This window comes from Micropterus dolomieu, linkage group LG02, assembly GCF_021292245.1.
Source record: "Micropterus dolomieu isolate WLL.071019.BEF.003 ecotype Adirondacks linkage group LG02, ASM2129224v1, whole genome shotgun sequence".
Lineage (NCBI taxonomy): Eukaryota > Metazoa > Chordata > Actinopteri > Centrarchiformes > Centrarchidae > Micropterus > Micropterus dolomieu.
The window spans coordinates 8,279,227-8,291,903 of record NC_060151.1 but is presented as its reverse complement, the minus strand read 5'-3'; the positions used below and the strand labels follow the sequence as shown (position 1 = coordinate 8,291,903).

The following is a 12,677-nucleotide window of genomic DNA, read 5'->3' as shown; positions in this document are numbered from 1 at the left end:
GAGAAATGCAACTTTATGCTCACTGCAGTTCAATCAGGAGCGCGACTGAAATATACCAAGTTAGGAACCGATAAGCACAATTAAAATGCATGTGTCTTAATGAATCCATGGTTCTTGTAAATTTGGTATCGGCTCAAACTCGGAACAGGTTCTTGATACACAACACTACGTCTCCCAGGCCTCTTCTCTGGGCTCCGCCAGCTACTGTGCTATGTAACATAATCATGACAACAGCGCAATGTTTTTTAGCACCACATCACATACCAAAAAAAATATATTTTGTTGATTGGGGCAGAGACAGAAGAAGACGTGGGAGGAAGCGAGGAAGAGAAAAAGCTAGCCAACAAAGCTAGAAAGCAACAGACGCAAGAGCACTAAAGCTGATGATACACGGAGCAACTTTTAGAGCAATGCTGGGCAATGTTGCTGTCAGTGGTAATGAGTAAAGATTACTACCGTATTCCCCTTCTCCCGCCACTCCGCCGCTATCCATTCAAAACATAGTCAGACTTGCCACCAACAAGATTGCCCAGCAACATTGCTCAAAAAGTTGCCCCGTGTATCATCAGCTTTACACTAACATTACAGATGTCCATGTGTGTTACCTAGTATGTTTGCTAACAACAACTTGAGATTTATAGCTAGCGGTGTGTGACTGAGCAACATTATGTAACTTCTACCATAAAATAACACATGGTGGAGAGCTGTGTCGTGCTAGAGCCGGGCGAGCAGGCAGCATAACCAGGCTCAGTCAGCAGCCTCTATGAACATAGAGTTAGCTAATGGCAGAGGTGAAGAGACAGAAGAGGACACTGACGTTGGCAGCTAAGAAAAAGAGAGTGAACAAGCAAAAGGAAGTTGGCTAGAGCTTTGTGAAATAAAAGACAGCAAGAGAGATGGCGAGATTACCTTTTTGACACTGGACAAGTTAGAAATATTACTGTGTCTTGTGTTGTCATACTTGCTTGATGTTTGACTGTGTTAGAAAAGTTGCCGCGGTAGAAGCTGTTCTTTACCATAAGCAGGGATGGGCAAAGATGCATCTAGATGTGTTTTAAAATAAGGTACCAAATTCAAATTTTAAGTGTATCAAATTTAACTACAAAATAAAGCAGACACGCCATGTTTCAAAAATACTAAAAATACTTTGCCAAGGTACCATGAAATCACTTGGCAAACCTTCTCTCTGTCGGCCTATGTGATCAATGCCTTCACCGGTACACTGACTCAGCTGATTAAGTGAACAATGTTTGAGAGCAACAGTTTTTCTGTGCCTAATGAGTTATTTGATACACCCGAGATATACAACCAGTTAAGGGCTACAAGCTTACACCAGCACAGCACCCTTACCTCTTCTCTTCGTTGTCTGCTTTTCTCTCACTCATGCCTCTACTCATAGGCTACAGCCTCTCCTATCTCTGCCTCCAATCTCCTTCTGACTACCAAAAGAGGGAGAACCACTCCGAAGGATGCATTTTCAAATGTAATGCCCACACATTATTTTTCAATATCAGATTTATTTAGGAACAATTCTCACAAAACACAAAATAGAACCCATTCCACACTTAGACTTGACAGGAAGTCGTGAGCTACAACAAACTCGAGTGGTGGATTGATGGACAACCTGCTGTTTAATGGTGTTGCATCATTTTAATCAACTTACACCATATTGTGGCATTTTAAAGTAATGTTGCACAACCAATGAAAACTTAACATAGGCTGAAACAGCAAGCTAACGTTAACTGTTAGGGCTGCTACTCAGGTTGAATAGTTAGCTAGAACATAAATTGTTAAATAATTTAGCCCAGGCTACTAAAACAAACACCAAAACCTAACAGGAACTGCTAAGAACTGTATCAATTTATGCTAAAATTTGATGGAAAGCTGGTGATCTACATGTTTCTCACCTTGACCTTCTTCTTCAGATAAATTTTCTGTTCTGATCTCAACAAGTCTGGCAAATTACTCAGTAGGCACCAATCAGAGGCAGCATTTTTATGAAGTATTTTACAGTATTACTAAACTAGAAAAGAAAAAATATGAAGCTATTTTCTTTGACCCTATCAAATACAAATGACAAAATACTATTTTGTATTTGGAATACGAATTTTAAATTCATGTATCATAAATACTGCCCTTCCCTGACCACAAGCTTAGGTTAACGTTGCATGTTCTTAACAAATTGTTACGTTTAAGGAAGACAGGAAACTATGGTCACTTTGAAAGTTTCGGACTGATGGGCAAGTTGCAATGGTACATGAATAAAAAGAAACACTTTGACATTTTGGGCAATATGCTTATTGATTATACTGTTCACAAATATGAAGCTACAGCCGATTGACTTACAGCAACACTGTGCAATCCCATAGATTTTAAGAGGTCAGTTTTGTTGTTCAGTGCATTAGTGCATTGGGTTTCCTCCCTTCTCCATGAGGGCTGGAAGGCCATCTGCCTAAAACAAAACTCAAATCAATGCCAAATGAAAATGTTTTACTAATGTTTTTGTCCTCTGTATTTCTTTAGTGCAGAGTATGTAGTCATGGAGAGAGCGCTGAGAGTTGGTGGATAGGTGAGTCGGGCCTGAAGTGGTATGTGATCCATTCACCACATATCTACACTGTATGTGTGCCCTGGATTTTGTTAATAGGTGGTGAGGCCTGTGAGACAAGCCAGAAGGAAAAAAACAACTGACGGGGGGAAAAAAATCCACCGCTGCCTTTTGTTTTAACTGACTTCCCAGAAAGAAAGATTATTTAAAAAAAACACAGATTTAGATAAAAACAAAAAAAAAAAGCAGACTTGACCATGTGTCCTGCAGGTTTCCAGTGTTATGCAACACCCATAAATCTAGATTTTGTTGTCGTTCATGTGGCAGAATTCACAGCCACAGGACATCAGGACCATCAGAGGCCTGAGTAATGTCTGTCCTTCATCCAGTCTGGCCGGATCTCTACCGTCCCACAGACAGAGTGAGGGAACGAGCTTACATCACATGATGTTTTTGATCTGACTCTGAGTCACTCACTCCTTAATGTGTCCACTGTTTTTAAATAGAGTTTTTTTTTGTAAGTGAATTACAGCAATGATCATTAAGAAAATAAGATGTAAAAATAGCCGGAAAAATCTCTGACCATGAGGCCTAAACTTTTTTGGGGAGTTGTTGTTGGATTACTGTTTGTCTGTGTTCTGTCCGCTCTGACCGACAGAGCCACAGAGCAGCCTGAGGTACACCTGCTCAACCACTGAGGGAAATATGAGCATACCCAGACAGGTTAGAGTCTGTGTTTTTGCAGACATTGTTAGGATAGTTTACATAAGTGTGGTCATGCACTCATTATGAAATAATTTCTGCATTCCATCCATATCCTGCACTTCTTCCACAGTGATGTCCCTTGCTATCATAATGTTAAGCCTCAAGGGAGTCTGTTCCAGTAATTTTCCCCCTCTGAGGGCGTACCTGCCTTACTTGAATTGGCCTTTTATCACCTCCTGCTCCTGCAGTGACCTCTCTCTTCAGTTCAAGCCCAGATGCACTATACTGGTGTGCTCTATTAGTCACAACCATCATGCTTAGCTCCGCCGGGTGTATCGCATCCTGTTTTTCACTTCCCTCTGTTTTTCATTTATTATTTATCTGGACTTCTGGCACACTTCACTGCTTACAAAAACATGATCCTGGCTCTCTAACATGCATTCATAACAGCTAGATATTTTGTTGCACTGCATAGACATGGGAAGGCTGAAGAGATGTCTGGTCGGAACAGGACATTAACTGCATAAGAGGGAGTGAGAAAAGGGAAAAGTACTGAAGTACCACTGAGGTAAAGATAGGGGGAAGCCCACGAGGAGAACATCAAAAATATGACTTTAGAGATGGGCAGAGAGAAGGCGTGAACAAGAGAGAACATTGGGAGAAGTAGGGTCAAAATATCCACTATCTCATTACTTTTTCCATGCAATCACCCTCTCTATCTTTTCTCATTAACCCCCTCTCTTTGCGTCTCCTCTTGCCTCTCTCTAAGTTTAGGAACAAATTCAAGTTAACTGAAGTCACAAATCCCTGCTACCAGTCTAAACATCTTTAAAATCTAGAAAATAGGCCGTCCCTCTCATTCATATTTCTTTCCTTCCTTTGTGTTGGCATCTGCCTTCGGAAATTGGACATAGGATATCTGCGTTAGAGAACGCAACCGCTGCGCTGTGGTTCCAGAGTTAACAGCCTAATAGGACCACATCACTGAATATGTCTGCGGCCTCAGCGCCAAAAACATCCAAGACCGCAACAACATGTGCTTTCTTTCTTTCTGCTCCCTCTAACACCCTCTCTCTGAAACCTGAATTCCCCCTCTCTTATCTGTCAGTGGGGTTTATCTCCATCTTTATGGCTGTCTTAATGTTTATCTGTCTGTCTGAGTCCCGCTGATTCCTGGCATAGACGGTCCTATTCTGGTTTGTTTACTGTTGGCGAGGGTCTGCTTTCACGCAGCTATTCACAGTGTTCTGCCTGAGCCAAATGTGATGTGGCGTTACGTAACTCTCTGATATGCACCATGGGGATGTTGTTCTGTATGACTACTGCATTAACTGTAGGTGTAGCCTACTAAAGACTTGCTGAGTGAAGGGCAGCTTGTGAAGAAGCGCCCGAAAGGGTGCTGCATTATGTTGCTAAAGTACCAGCTGTAACACAGTGGACTTACATGTTTTTATACTTAAAACACAGAGTTCATGGCCTATGAGCTCACAGCTTCCATTCATGAAAGTTAAAGGGGCAGTTTTCCCTTTAAATAATAGTCAGTGTAGCCTGCTCTCTGAAACAACAAAATACCAACCAAGTATTGCTGGATATGTACATGTTCTGTCTGTATGGTGGATGGTCTTTTCATATCATGCTGCCATGCTGGCAAACAGCAGTGAATATTATCATGTACCTGCTAATACGCGGGTTGGACGTTCCTGTGCCAGCCTTCCCTCACCCTCCCCTCTGTCTCTCTGTTTACCCCTTGCTTGTTTTTCTCATCCTTGCCTTTCCCTCACCCACTGTATTTCTCGGGGAAGGCGTGGGAGTTGGGGAGGGAGTGAGCTAATAACCCCGTCTGATTAAATGATGGAAAAGAGGGCTGATAGTGTGAGAAGGGAGGAGAGAGAGGATGAGGGCTAAGGGGAGGTGGAGGGGGGAGGGGGGACGTTGGTGGGTAGAAATGAAGGGGTGGGGGGAAGAGAGGTGAGTATAAAAGCCTTGCTGTGAGGAATTAGCAAATATTCCTTTGGAGAAAATACACAGAGATATATTTCCAACTCTTCTGACGGTAAGTACATTAAAACAAATAATCTTAAAACTGATGGCAGGTGAGAACTAAGTAGTTTATATCTTTTAAACAAACAAAATTTAGGCAAAATTACTACTTTTATTTCTGAGCTGAGGACCTAGAGATGTGTTTTTATGTTGTTTTCAATATAATGCTGCAAAGTGCCCTCCTCATGGTACAGTTAGGCCTACAGAACTACTGTTTGTGTAAAGAGAACTTAATATGTAGACTGGCTCGGTGTGAGTCTAGCATCATGCCTGTGGCTTTTTCCAGTGAGGTGGGCACATTCTGCCTGCAGGGAATATGAACCCGCCAGGACCCCTGCTAAGACTCAGACAGGCATAAAACTCTGTAGACACTCTTGTCAGCACCTGACACACATACTCACACACAGAGACACACTCATTTATATGTCCTTGCCAGTCTTTGGAAGTTGCTTTTTGATCTCCGGGCCCCAGGCTTGCTGTTCTGTACACTGTGAGTCTGGGTTCGGATGAAGCCAAGATATACGTGAGGGGCTGATGTGTGTGTGTTAATGTGTAATGAAAGCTGCTATTGACGGTGAAAAAACCAGAATCCTGTCCAAATACCACAAACAGAAGATGGGGATGAAAGCTTTTCTGCATTGCAGGCATGCAAATACACTGTGTGTGAGTGTGTGTGCGTGCGTGTTGGAGTGTTATAGACATCTGGTATTGCTGTTTTTACAGCTGTTTGTACTGGTGTCTTACCGTACCATGTGACTGAGTGCATTTTTTGTGTCCCTGTGCTGTATGCATTTATGAAATAAATGTGTGTGTGTGTGTGTGTGTGTGTGTGTGTGTGTGTGTGTGTGTGTGTGTGTGTGTGTGTGTGTGTGTAGAGCCACAGACAATACCTGCATCTTTATAATGACCACACATCTCCTATTTGTTAGTAATAATTTGGCAGTTAGACAGCTATTCTCAGCCACAGCTACTCTCTTATGGTTGTTCCCCAAAACTGAGGTTCCAGCCACTGAATGGCGTTTGTGGTTTGGTGCTGACTCCAGTCCATTGCATTTAAGAAAACTCTGGATACTTAGTGTAGATCTTCAGTCTGGTCTTATGAATATATACAACTTAGGTTTATGTTTGTCCCATGTGGAAATTCTGCAGCAACATGCCAGTATGTACAGATGTACATCCACAGGATAGCTTACACCAGCAGTTTATGTGACTGGCTGTGCACAAAACCTCAGGAAACAGATTTAGAAGTTGTGCCCCTTTCTGGCATCTATCCCTGCTTGTGGTTCTTTCCTGTTTTACCCTCAAATCTGGGACACTTTTTCTCTCTCTCTTTTTCTGTTTCTCTTCATCTAACTATTACTTGGCTGCTGACGTGACTCACTGAAACACCTTTCTCCTCTTTTCCAGCAGACAGGCAGATAAACAAGCCCCAGGATGAGGAGCCTTCTTCAGTTTCTGGCACTCTGTGCGGCAGCCTCTCTCTGCGTCTGCTATGGTACAGATCCTCCCCGACATCCTCCCTTTTCTAACGTTCAGCAATCATTATTCATGAAGTGTTAAATATCCAATTTAGACAGTGATTCATCATTTATGATTAACCCGATTCCATGTTTTTCCCGTAGACTCTCATGAAAGCTCAGAATCCATTGAAGGTGATTAAATGTTGTCTCTCGTTCATGGAAAAACATGCATGCAATTCTAACTTTGATGACGCAGCCTGTCGCACAGTATCATGTACTTAATCCTCATTTTACCCTTCACTAACCCCACCCTTTATTTCACCTGGCCCTGATTAGTTACATGAAGGGCAAACCTGACCTGATCAAAATAAGGATTTTTGTCTAGTAAAATTTTGTGGTTCCAGATTTGTTTGTGCACCGAAACCAAGCAAACACATTCATGACGCCACAGAGGGGCAACGTATACAACCCACCCAGAAGGAATGGCTACAACTCCTATAACTTTAAGAGGTAAAACAAACAACCACAGACATGCATGCAAAGCATGTATCTCTTCCTTTGTCTTGCACATATGTAAAACCACATTCCCACAGATACAGGCAAGAAAAAAAAAGACTGAATTAGACCATTAAACATCTACATATGCTTAAAACATCTACTGGCACAAACCCACAGAGCCTGAAGCTCAAGATAAATGCTCGAATGCAAAGTTTTGGGAAGAAATGCACCAAGACAAAGACACAAGCCACTGGCGGTTGTGTATCTGTTTCTGATTACAGTTCTTCTTCCCTCTAACTGTCTCTGTCTGCTTTTGTATATCTGCCCCCCCTTCCCTCCCCTCCCACCCTGTCCAGGACAGTAAAGTCTCCAGCGGAGAGGCATGCCGAGACCTGTGAGGACTACTCTCCTTGCCGCTTATACGCCTTTCGCTACGGCTTTCAGCAGGCCTACCAGAGATACTTCGGATCCAGAAACCAACCCCAGCAGAGACCAGCTGTGACTCGTCGATACTGAAAAGTATCTCTCTCTGTGAGATATCATTATCGCCTGGAAATGAATGCGTGTTCCTTCATTCCATATATCACGACTTTTATATAATTTATGTAGGCTAGTTGTTTTTGTGGTCTCTTCATAGTCCTAGAAGAAAACACATTTTGTAAACACAGAGTGGCTCAGATGTTACAGAAACCCATCATTATACACGTATAGAAATTCTTGGCGCATCTCTTGTGTAATCTCAGGATACCTTTAAATCCACTATTATCACACCTTCCCAGCATTTATGAGCTTCATATTTCAAGCTTCATGATTGAAAGAAGTGTTGCGCTCACTATCCACTAACCGTTTCTTACATTACCCACTTCTGTATCCAGGCCAGCACTGCTGTCAGTGATTACTTCCCCTGCTTTGAAAAAAATAAATAAATTTCCCTTTACTGGGTTTTGTCTTAATCCTGTTTATGCCATTTGGTTGCCACATGAGTGTGTGAAAACATTTGGTACTCAGGGCCAATGTTTTCAATGCAACGCAGATGTTAAAATGATAGTAACTAATTCTATTTGTGTGACTCCTCAACATAAAATGGCTAAGTTTACAGCTACATATGTTTTGAAGGCTTGACCAAGAATAGCAGCCAAGGAAAATATTTAAGTGATGTCATTCAGAAATTTGATTTTAAGTTGTAAATTATTAGATTTGTAATAGTGATCAGTGCATCAATGCATAAGCAGCAGGTCAAGAGGTTTGCAGTTTTTTCTGCTTTATATACTATTAGCTAGTTTGGTCCAGTGGTTCTCAACCTCAGCATCGGGCCCCTCAAAAGGGTTACAAGATAAATCTGATGGCCATGATGTCACATTACATTACATTACGTTTCATTTCATTTAGCTGACACTTTTATCCAAAGCAACTTACAATTACTTTATATTTCAGAGGTCGTATGTCTCTGAAGCAACTAGGGGTTACATGTCTAACTCAGGCAGATGTGTCGCAGTGGGACTCAAATCCCGGTCTCTGACTCCAAAGGCATGTGTCTTATCCACTGCACCATCGCCACCACATGAGATGATTAGATGATTAATGGAAAGAAAAAAACATTTATTTTTATCCATAAATAGGCTTTGCTTTTTTCCCTAAATATTGGATACTTTAACTTCTTTGAGAGTCAGTCAGTTATTGAAGTGAAACCAGTTTAGTGGGGAAGTGTTGGTCGAACTGCTAACAACTCGTAGACACCTGAAATTTGACAAGGGGCAATCTATTCTGCAAAGTAATTGGAAACTATATTTATCAAATACATGTAACAGGGTTAAAAGTATAATATTTACCTCTGAAAATAGCATAAAGGTACCTCAACACAGCACTTAAGTATAGTACTGTAGTAAATGTATTTAGTCACTATTCACCACTGGCTTGTTGGGGCAAGCCAGTGTCCAAACAAGGACACCAGAACTGCAGATTTCAATATGTTTGTCGAAAACCGGTTTCTTGTAATCTCCAAAGGAATCTGTGCAATGCACCACAAATCTGTGTATCAGTGTCCTCACTGCTGCTTCATACAGTCATACAAACAAAGGCTGGTCAGCACACAGTAGATATCAGCATGGCACAGTCCTAAAAACACATATTGGATCATATTGGATGTTTGTTTTACTTCGTTGTGTTGCCAAGAGGCCACAAATGTGCACAATTACAGTTGTTCTGAGGTTGAATCCTTGAAGTTTGTCCCTGAAACGAGACAAGGCACCAGCCTTGACCCAGACAGTGAAATTACACCCTGTATAAGACTGTCCAGACCAGTCCAGAATCTAAATGTCCAGTCAAAAAAAGCAATATGAGAAGCAGGAGAGAAAAGAAAATTTTCATTACATTTATTTATTTAGCTGATGCTTTTATCCAAAGCAACTTACAATTGCTATAGATGTCTGGAGCAACTAGAACTAGGGGTTAAGTGTCTTGCTCAGGGACACAATGGTGGATGGGTCATAGTGGGGAATTGAACCCTGGTCTCTCACACCAAAGACATGTGTTTTATCCATAACCACCCATCTTGTAAATTAAGGAAGTTCAAAGGATTTGTTCTTGGAATGTACTAATGTGCTGAATAGTAGCAGCAGTGCATAAGATAATGTAATTCAGCATCAACCTTTCTAATAAAGCAATAAAATACAAATGAAAGTATTACAAAAACACCCTTCTAGTGGTGAGTTGTTGCACTCTACTGTATGGGGATTTCTGCCACTTTATTGGCAAACCACCCAGTTGTTGAGGTAAAAATATCTTTCCACATTTCAAATTGCCCTTCTGCAAATCTTCAAACACACTGGCTTTGTTTCTAAATTTTGCTTTCTTTATGTAGGAAATCACTGCGGTTTGTAATAAAAGAGAGAGCCCTCAAATTAAAATCATGTCCCATAATGTGGAACGGTTGAGCCTCTGTTTCAGTTTGTATTACATCGCTGCTCACACTTAGTGACCTACATGCAAATGTGTGTAGGTGCGCCATAAAACTCTGACCTCTCCAGGCTGCCAGCAGGCACTGCATTAGTAAGATTTCATTGAACTTTTTATTATTATCACTAAATCTGACAGTAAGTAGTCTGGTGACTTTAATCTGCAGCTAAATTACATCATTCTATGCCTTTTTAGTGTTTAAGGATGCAGTGCATTCTCTTTATTACTTTTCAATTTCAAGATGTAGAAGAAGAAACTGAGATGCACATGCAAGCGATAATTCACAAGGACAATCTGGTTTCTCAGCAGCACCGAAAATGACCAAAACGAGGTGTAAAACAACAAGTGAAAGCCATTTCCAGTGGCTGATGTTTTGTGGCTGTCTACATTTGTTTTCTCCTCACTTATGCTTTAAAACAATGCCCCACCTTTTGGAAGCAGACTCCACATTATCTGTGTGTGTGTGAGTGACTGAGTGCACATATGTATTTATGCCAACATAAAATATATAAAGCGTTCTTTTCGTTCTTTTTGTGGAGGTGTGTATCTCTGGATCTGTGTGGGTGTGTGATACATGATTCCCTAACCAATCACATACCCATGTCATAGTGAGGGCCGCATCTATAAAGCGAGTGTGTATTTATGTATATATGTGTGTAAGAGAAAGAAAGAAAGAACAAGCAAGAAGAGTGACAGAGCTGTTGACCTCTCCGGTCCTACTTGCTGCCTGATACTGCAGAAAGAAAGAAAGAAAGAAAGAAGCTGAAAGATGAAGACTTTGGCTATCCTGGTTCTCTGCTCCCTGGCAGCCATCTGTCTGACTTCAGGTAAGAGCAACACAGTTCATGTTAGAAAAGCTTTTTGTTTAAACTATTGTATTATATTATTTCAAGTAGAAGTTCCTCTGCATATGCATTTAAAAGCTCATTCTACTACTAAAGATGTGACTTCAGTAAAGACAGAGGGTTGCTTTTATTAAAAGGAATCACTTGAAAATAAAATAATTATCATTTTTATGTATATTTTTCTCTCTCATGTTTGACAGATGGCTCCCAGCCTGCCATTGACAACCCTGCTCAGGAGGGTACGATCCTGGTTTTTGACTGTATTTTCAATGTTATATTAATATATAACATTTTAGTCAGTTTGACTCCAAGATGAATAGTGAACGAGATGATTGCCACAGTTTGGCTAGAAAACGTCAGGTGCTGCCTACATAAAATAATAACTCAATGAAGTTCAACTGATAATAGAGAGTTTGAACATATATTGCACTCATCCTCACACTGCAGAAATTCAATAGTAATACATTTTTAATCAGCAACATCTGGACTTTAACACAACAATTCTCGGTGTTGTTGCTACGTATAAGCTAAATCTTCCAAATGCAATTAACTTAGCTTGATTTGAATAAATAATTAAATAAATTGATATTAAATGTGAATGATGTGCAGGTTTGTTTGTGGAGAGGGAGCAGGCCTCCACAGTGGTGAGGCAGAAGAGAGCCGCTGGAGAGTTAACCCTGACCCAGCTGGAGAGGTATTTCACACATCTAAGAAGCACACTCACATATCAGCATCCAATCCAGAAGCATATACAGAGTCTTACATTGAACACAGTCCACTGATAGTTCTAATAGTGTCAAAGATTAGATTTTGCATTATTTGAAGCATTGCCATCTGAAATATCCTGACTAACATTTATCCTCTCTGTGATCATCCCCCCCTTTCCACTCCAGTCTGAGAGAAGTGTGTGAGGCCAACCTGGCTTGTGAGGACATGATGGACACACAGGGAATCATCGCCGCCTACACAGCCTACTACGGACCAATCCCCTATTAGTAGCCAAACCCACAACAGCTGATTACTCATCACAACTGTCTTTTTTTTTATTTAATTCAAAAGAATTAAAATTTTTTGAATTTAATTCAAAAAAAGACCCCCCCACCCCCTTGCAGTTAAGCTAAAAAGCATGAGATATCGTTTCCAAAAGTGCGCCAGTATGCAACAGTTGTTACTCAAATTAAAAAGTGAGAGATGTGGGGATTAAAAATGCAAGCAGATGTGTGAGAGTGGAGCAAGAGGAACAATATCTGCTTGTGAATTTGTTTTTCCATCCTGCACAGACCCACAGAATTGGCTCTATAATTCTATCATTTCTGTTAGCCTATAAAGTAGTGTGATGAAAATAAATACAAATAAAAACAACTCTTCTGTGTGTGTCCTCGTTTGTAAGGCCTCCTCTGGGATTCTGGATAAATGAACTACTGTGACATCTAGTGATGTGAACCCTCAAGAGCTGAATAAATGAAATAGTTTAGTTTATCATTGTGTCATACAAACAACTATGGCCTTTTAAAACACCACCATTCATATAATTCAGATCCAGTCCAGAATGTTTGTATACATATTCAAACAATACTATAATTTGCTCCTCTGATAAAATCACTGGCTCTCAAAGAAATGTTTCCT

The 12,677-nt window shown here is 40.8% G+C and overlaps 2 protein-coding genes across 3 annotated transcripts; both read left to right on the top strand.

Annotated features, from left to right (window-relative positions):
• The first annotated feature begins 5,212 nt into the window (after window positions 1-5,212).
• Window positions 5,213-8,188, top strand: LOC123957239 (matrix Gla protein). Of its 2 annotated transcripts, none has more exons than XM_046029902.1 (5): window positions 5,213-5,306; window positions 6,704-6,788; window positions 6,916-6,945; window positions 7,158-7,263; window positions 7,608-8,188. In XM_046029902.1, exons 2-5 carry the CDS (start codon window positions 6,728-6,730, stop codon window positions 7,765-7,767), a joined length of 357 nt encoding a protein of 118 aa, XP_045885858.1. In that variant the 5' UTR covers window positions 5,213-5,306; window positions 6,704-6,727; the 3' UTR covers window positions 7,768-8,188. The 2 variants fall into 2 exon arrangements, with proteins under 2 accessions (XP_045885858.1, XP_045885867.1); XM_046029911.1 differs by having other exon boundaries at window positions 5,290-5,306; window positions 6,701-6,788.
• Window positions 8,189-10,905: 2,717 nt separating this feature from the next.
• LOC123957249 (bone gamma-carboxyglutamate (gla) protein) lies at window positions 10,906-12,064 on the top strand. The gene is made up of 4 exons (XM_046029925.1): window positions 10,906-11,033; window positions 11,252-11,290; window positions 11,661-11,745; window positions 11,945-12,064. The coding sequence occupies exons 1-4, from the start codon at window positions 10,976-10,978 to the stop codon at window positions 12,045-12,047; spliced, it is 285 nt and encodes a 94-aa protein (XP_045885881.1). The 5' UTR covers window positions 10,906-10,975; the 3' UTR covers window positions 12,048-12,064.
• The last annotated feature ends 613 nt before the right edge of the window (window positions 12,065-12,677 follow it).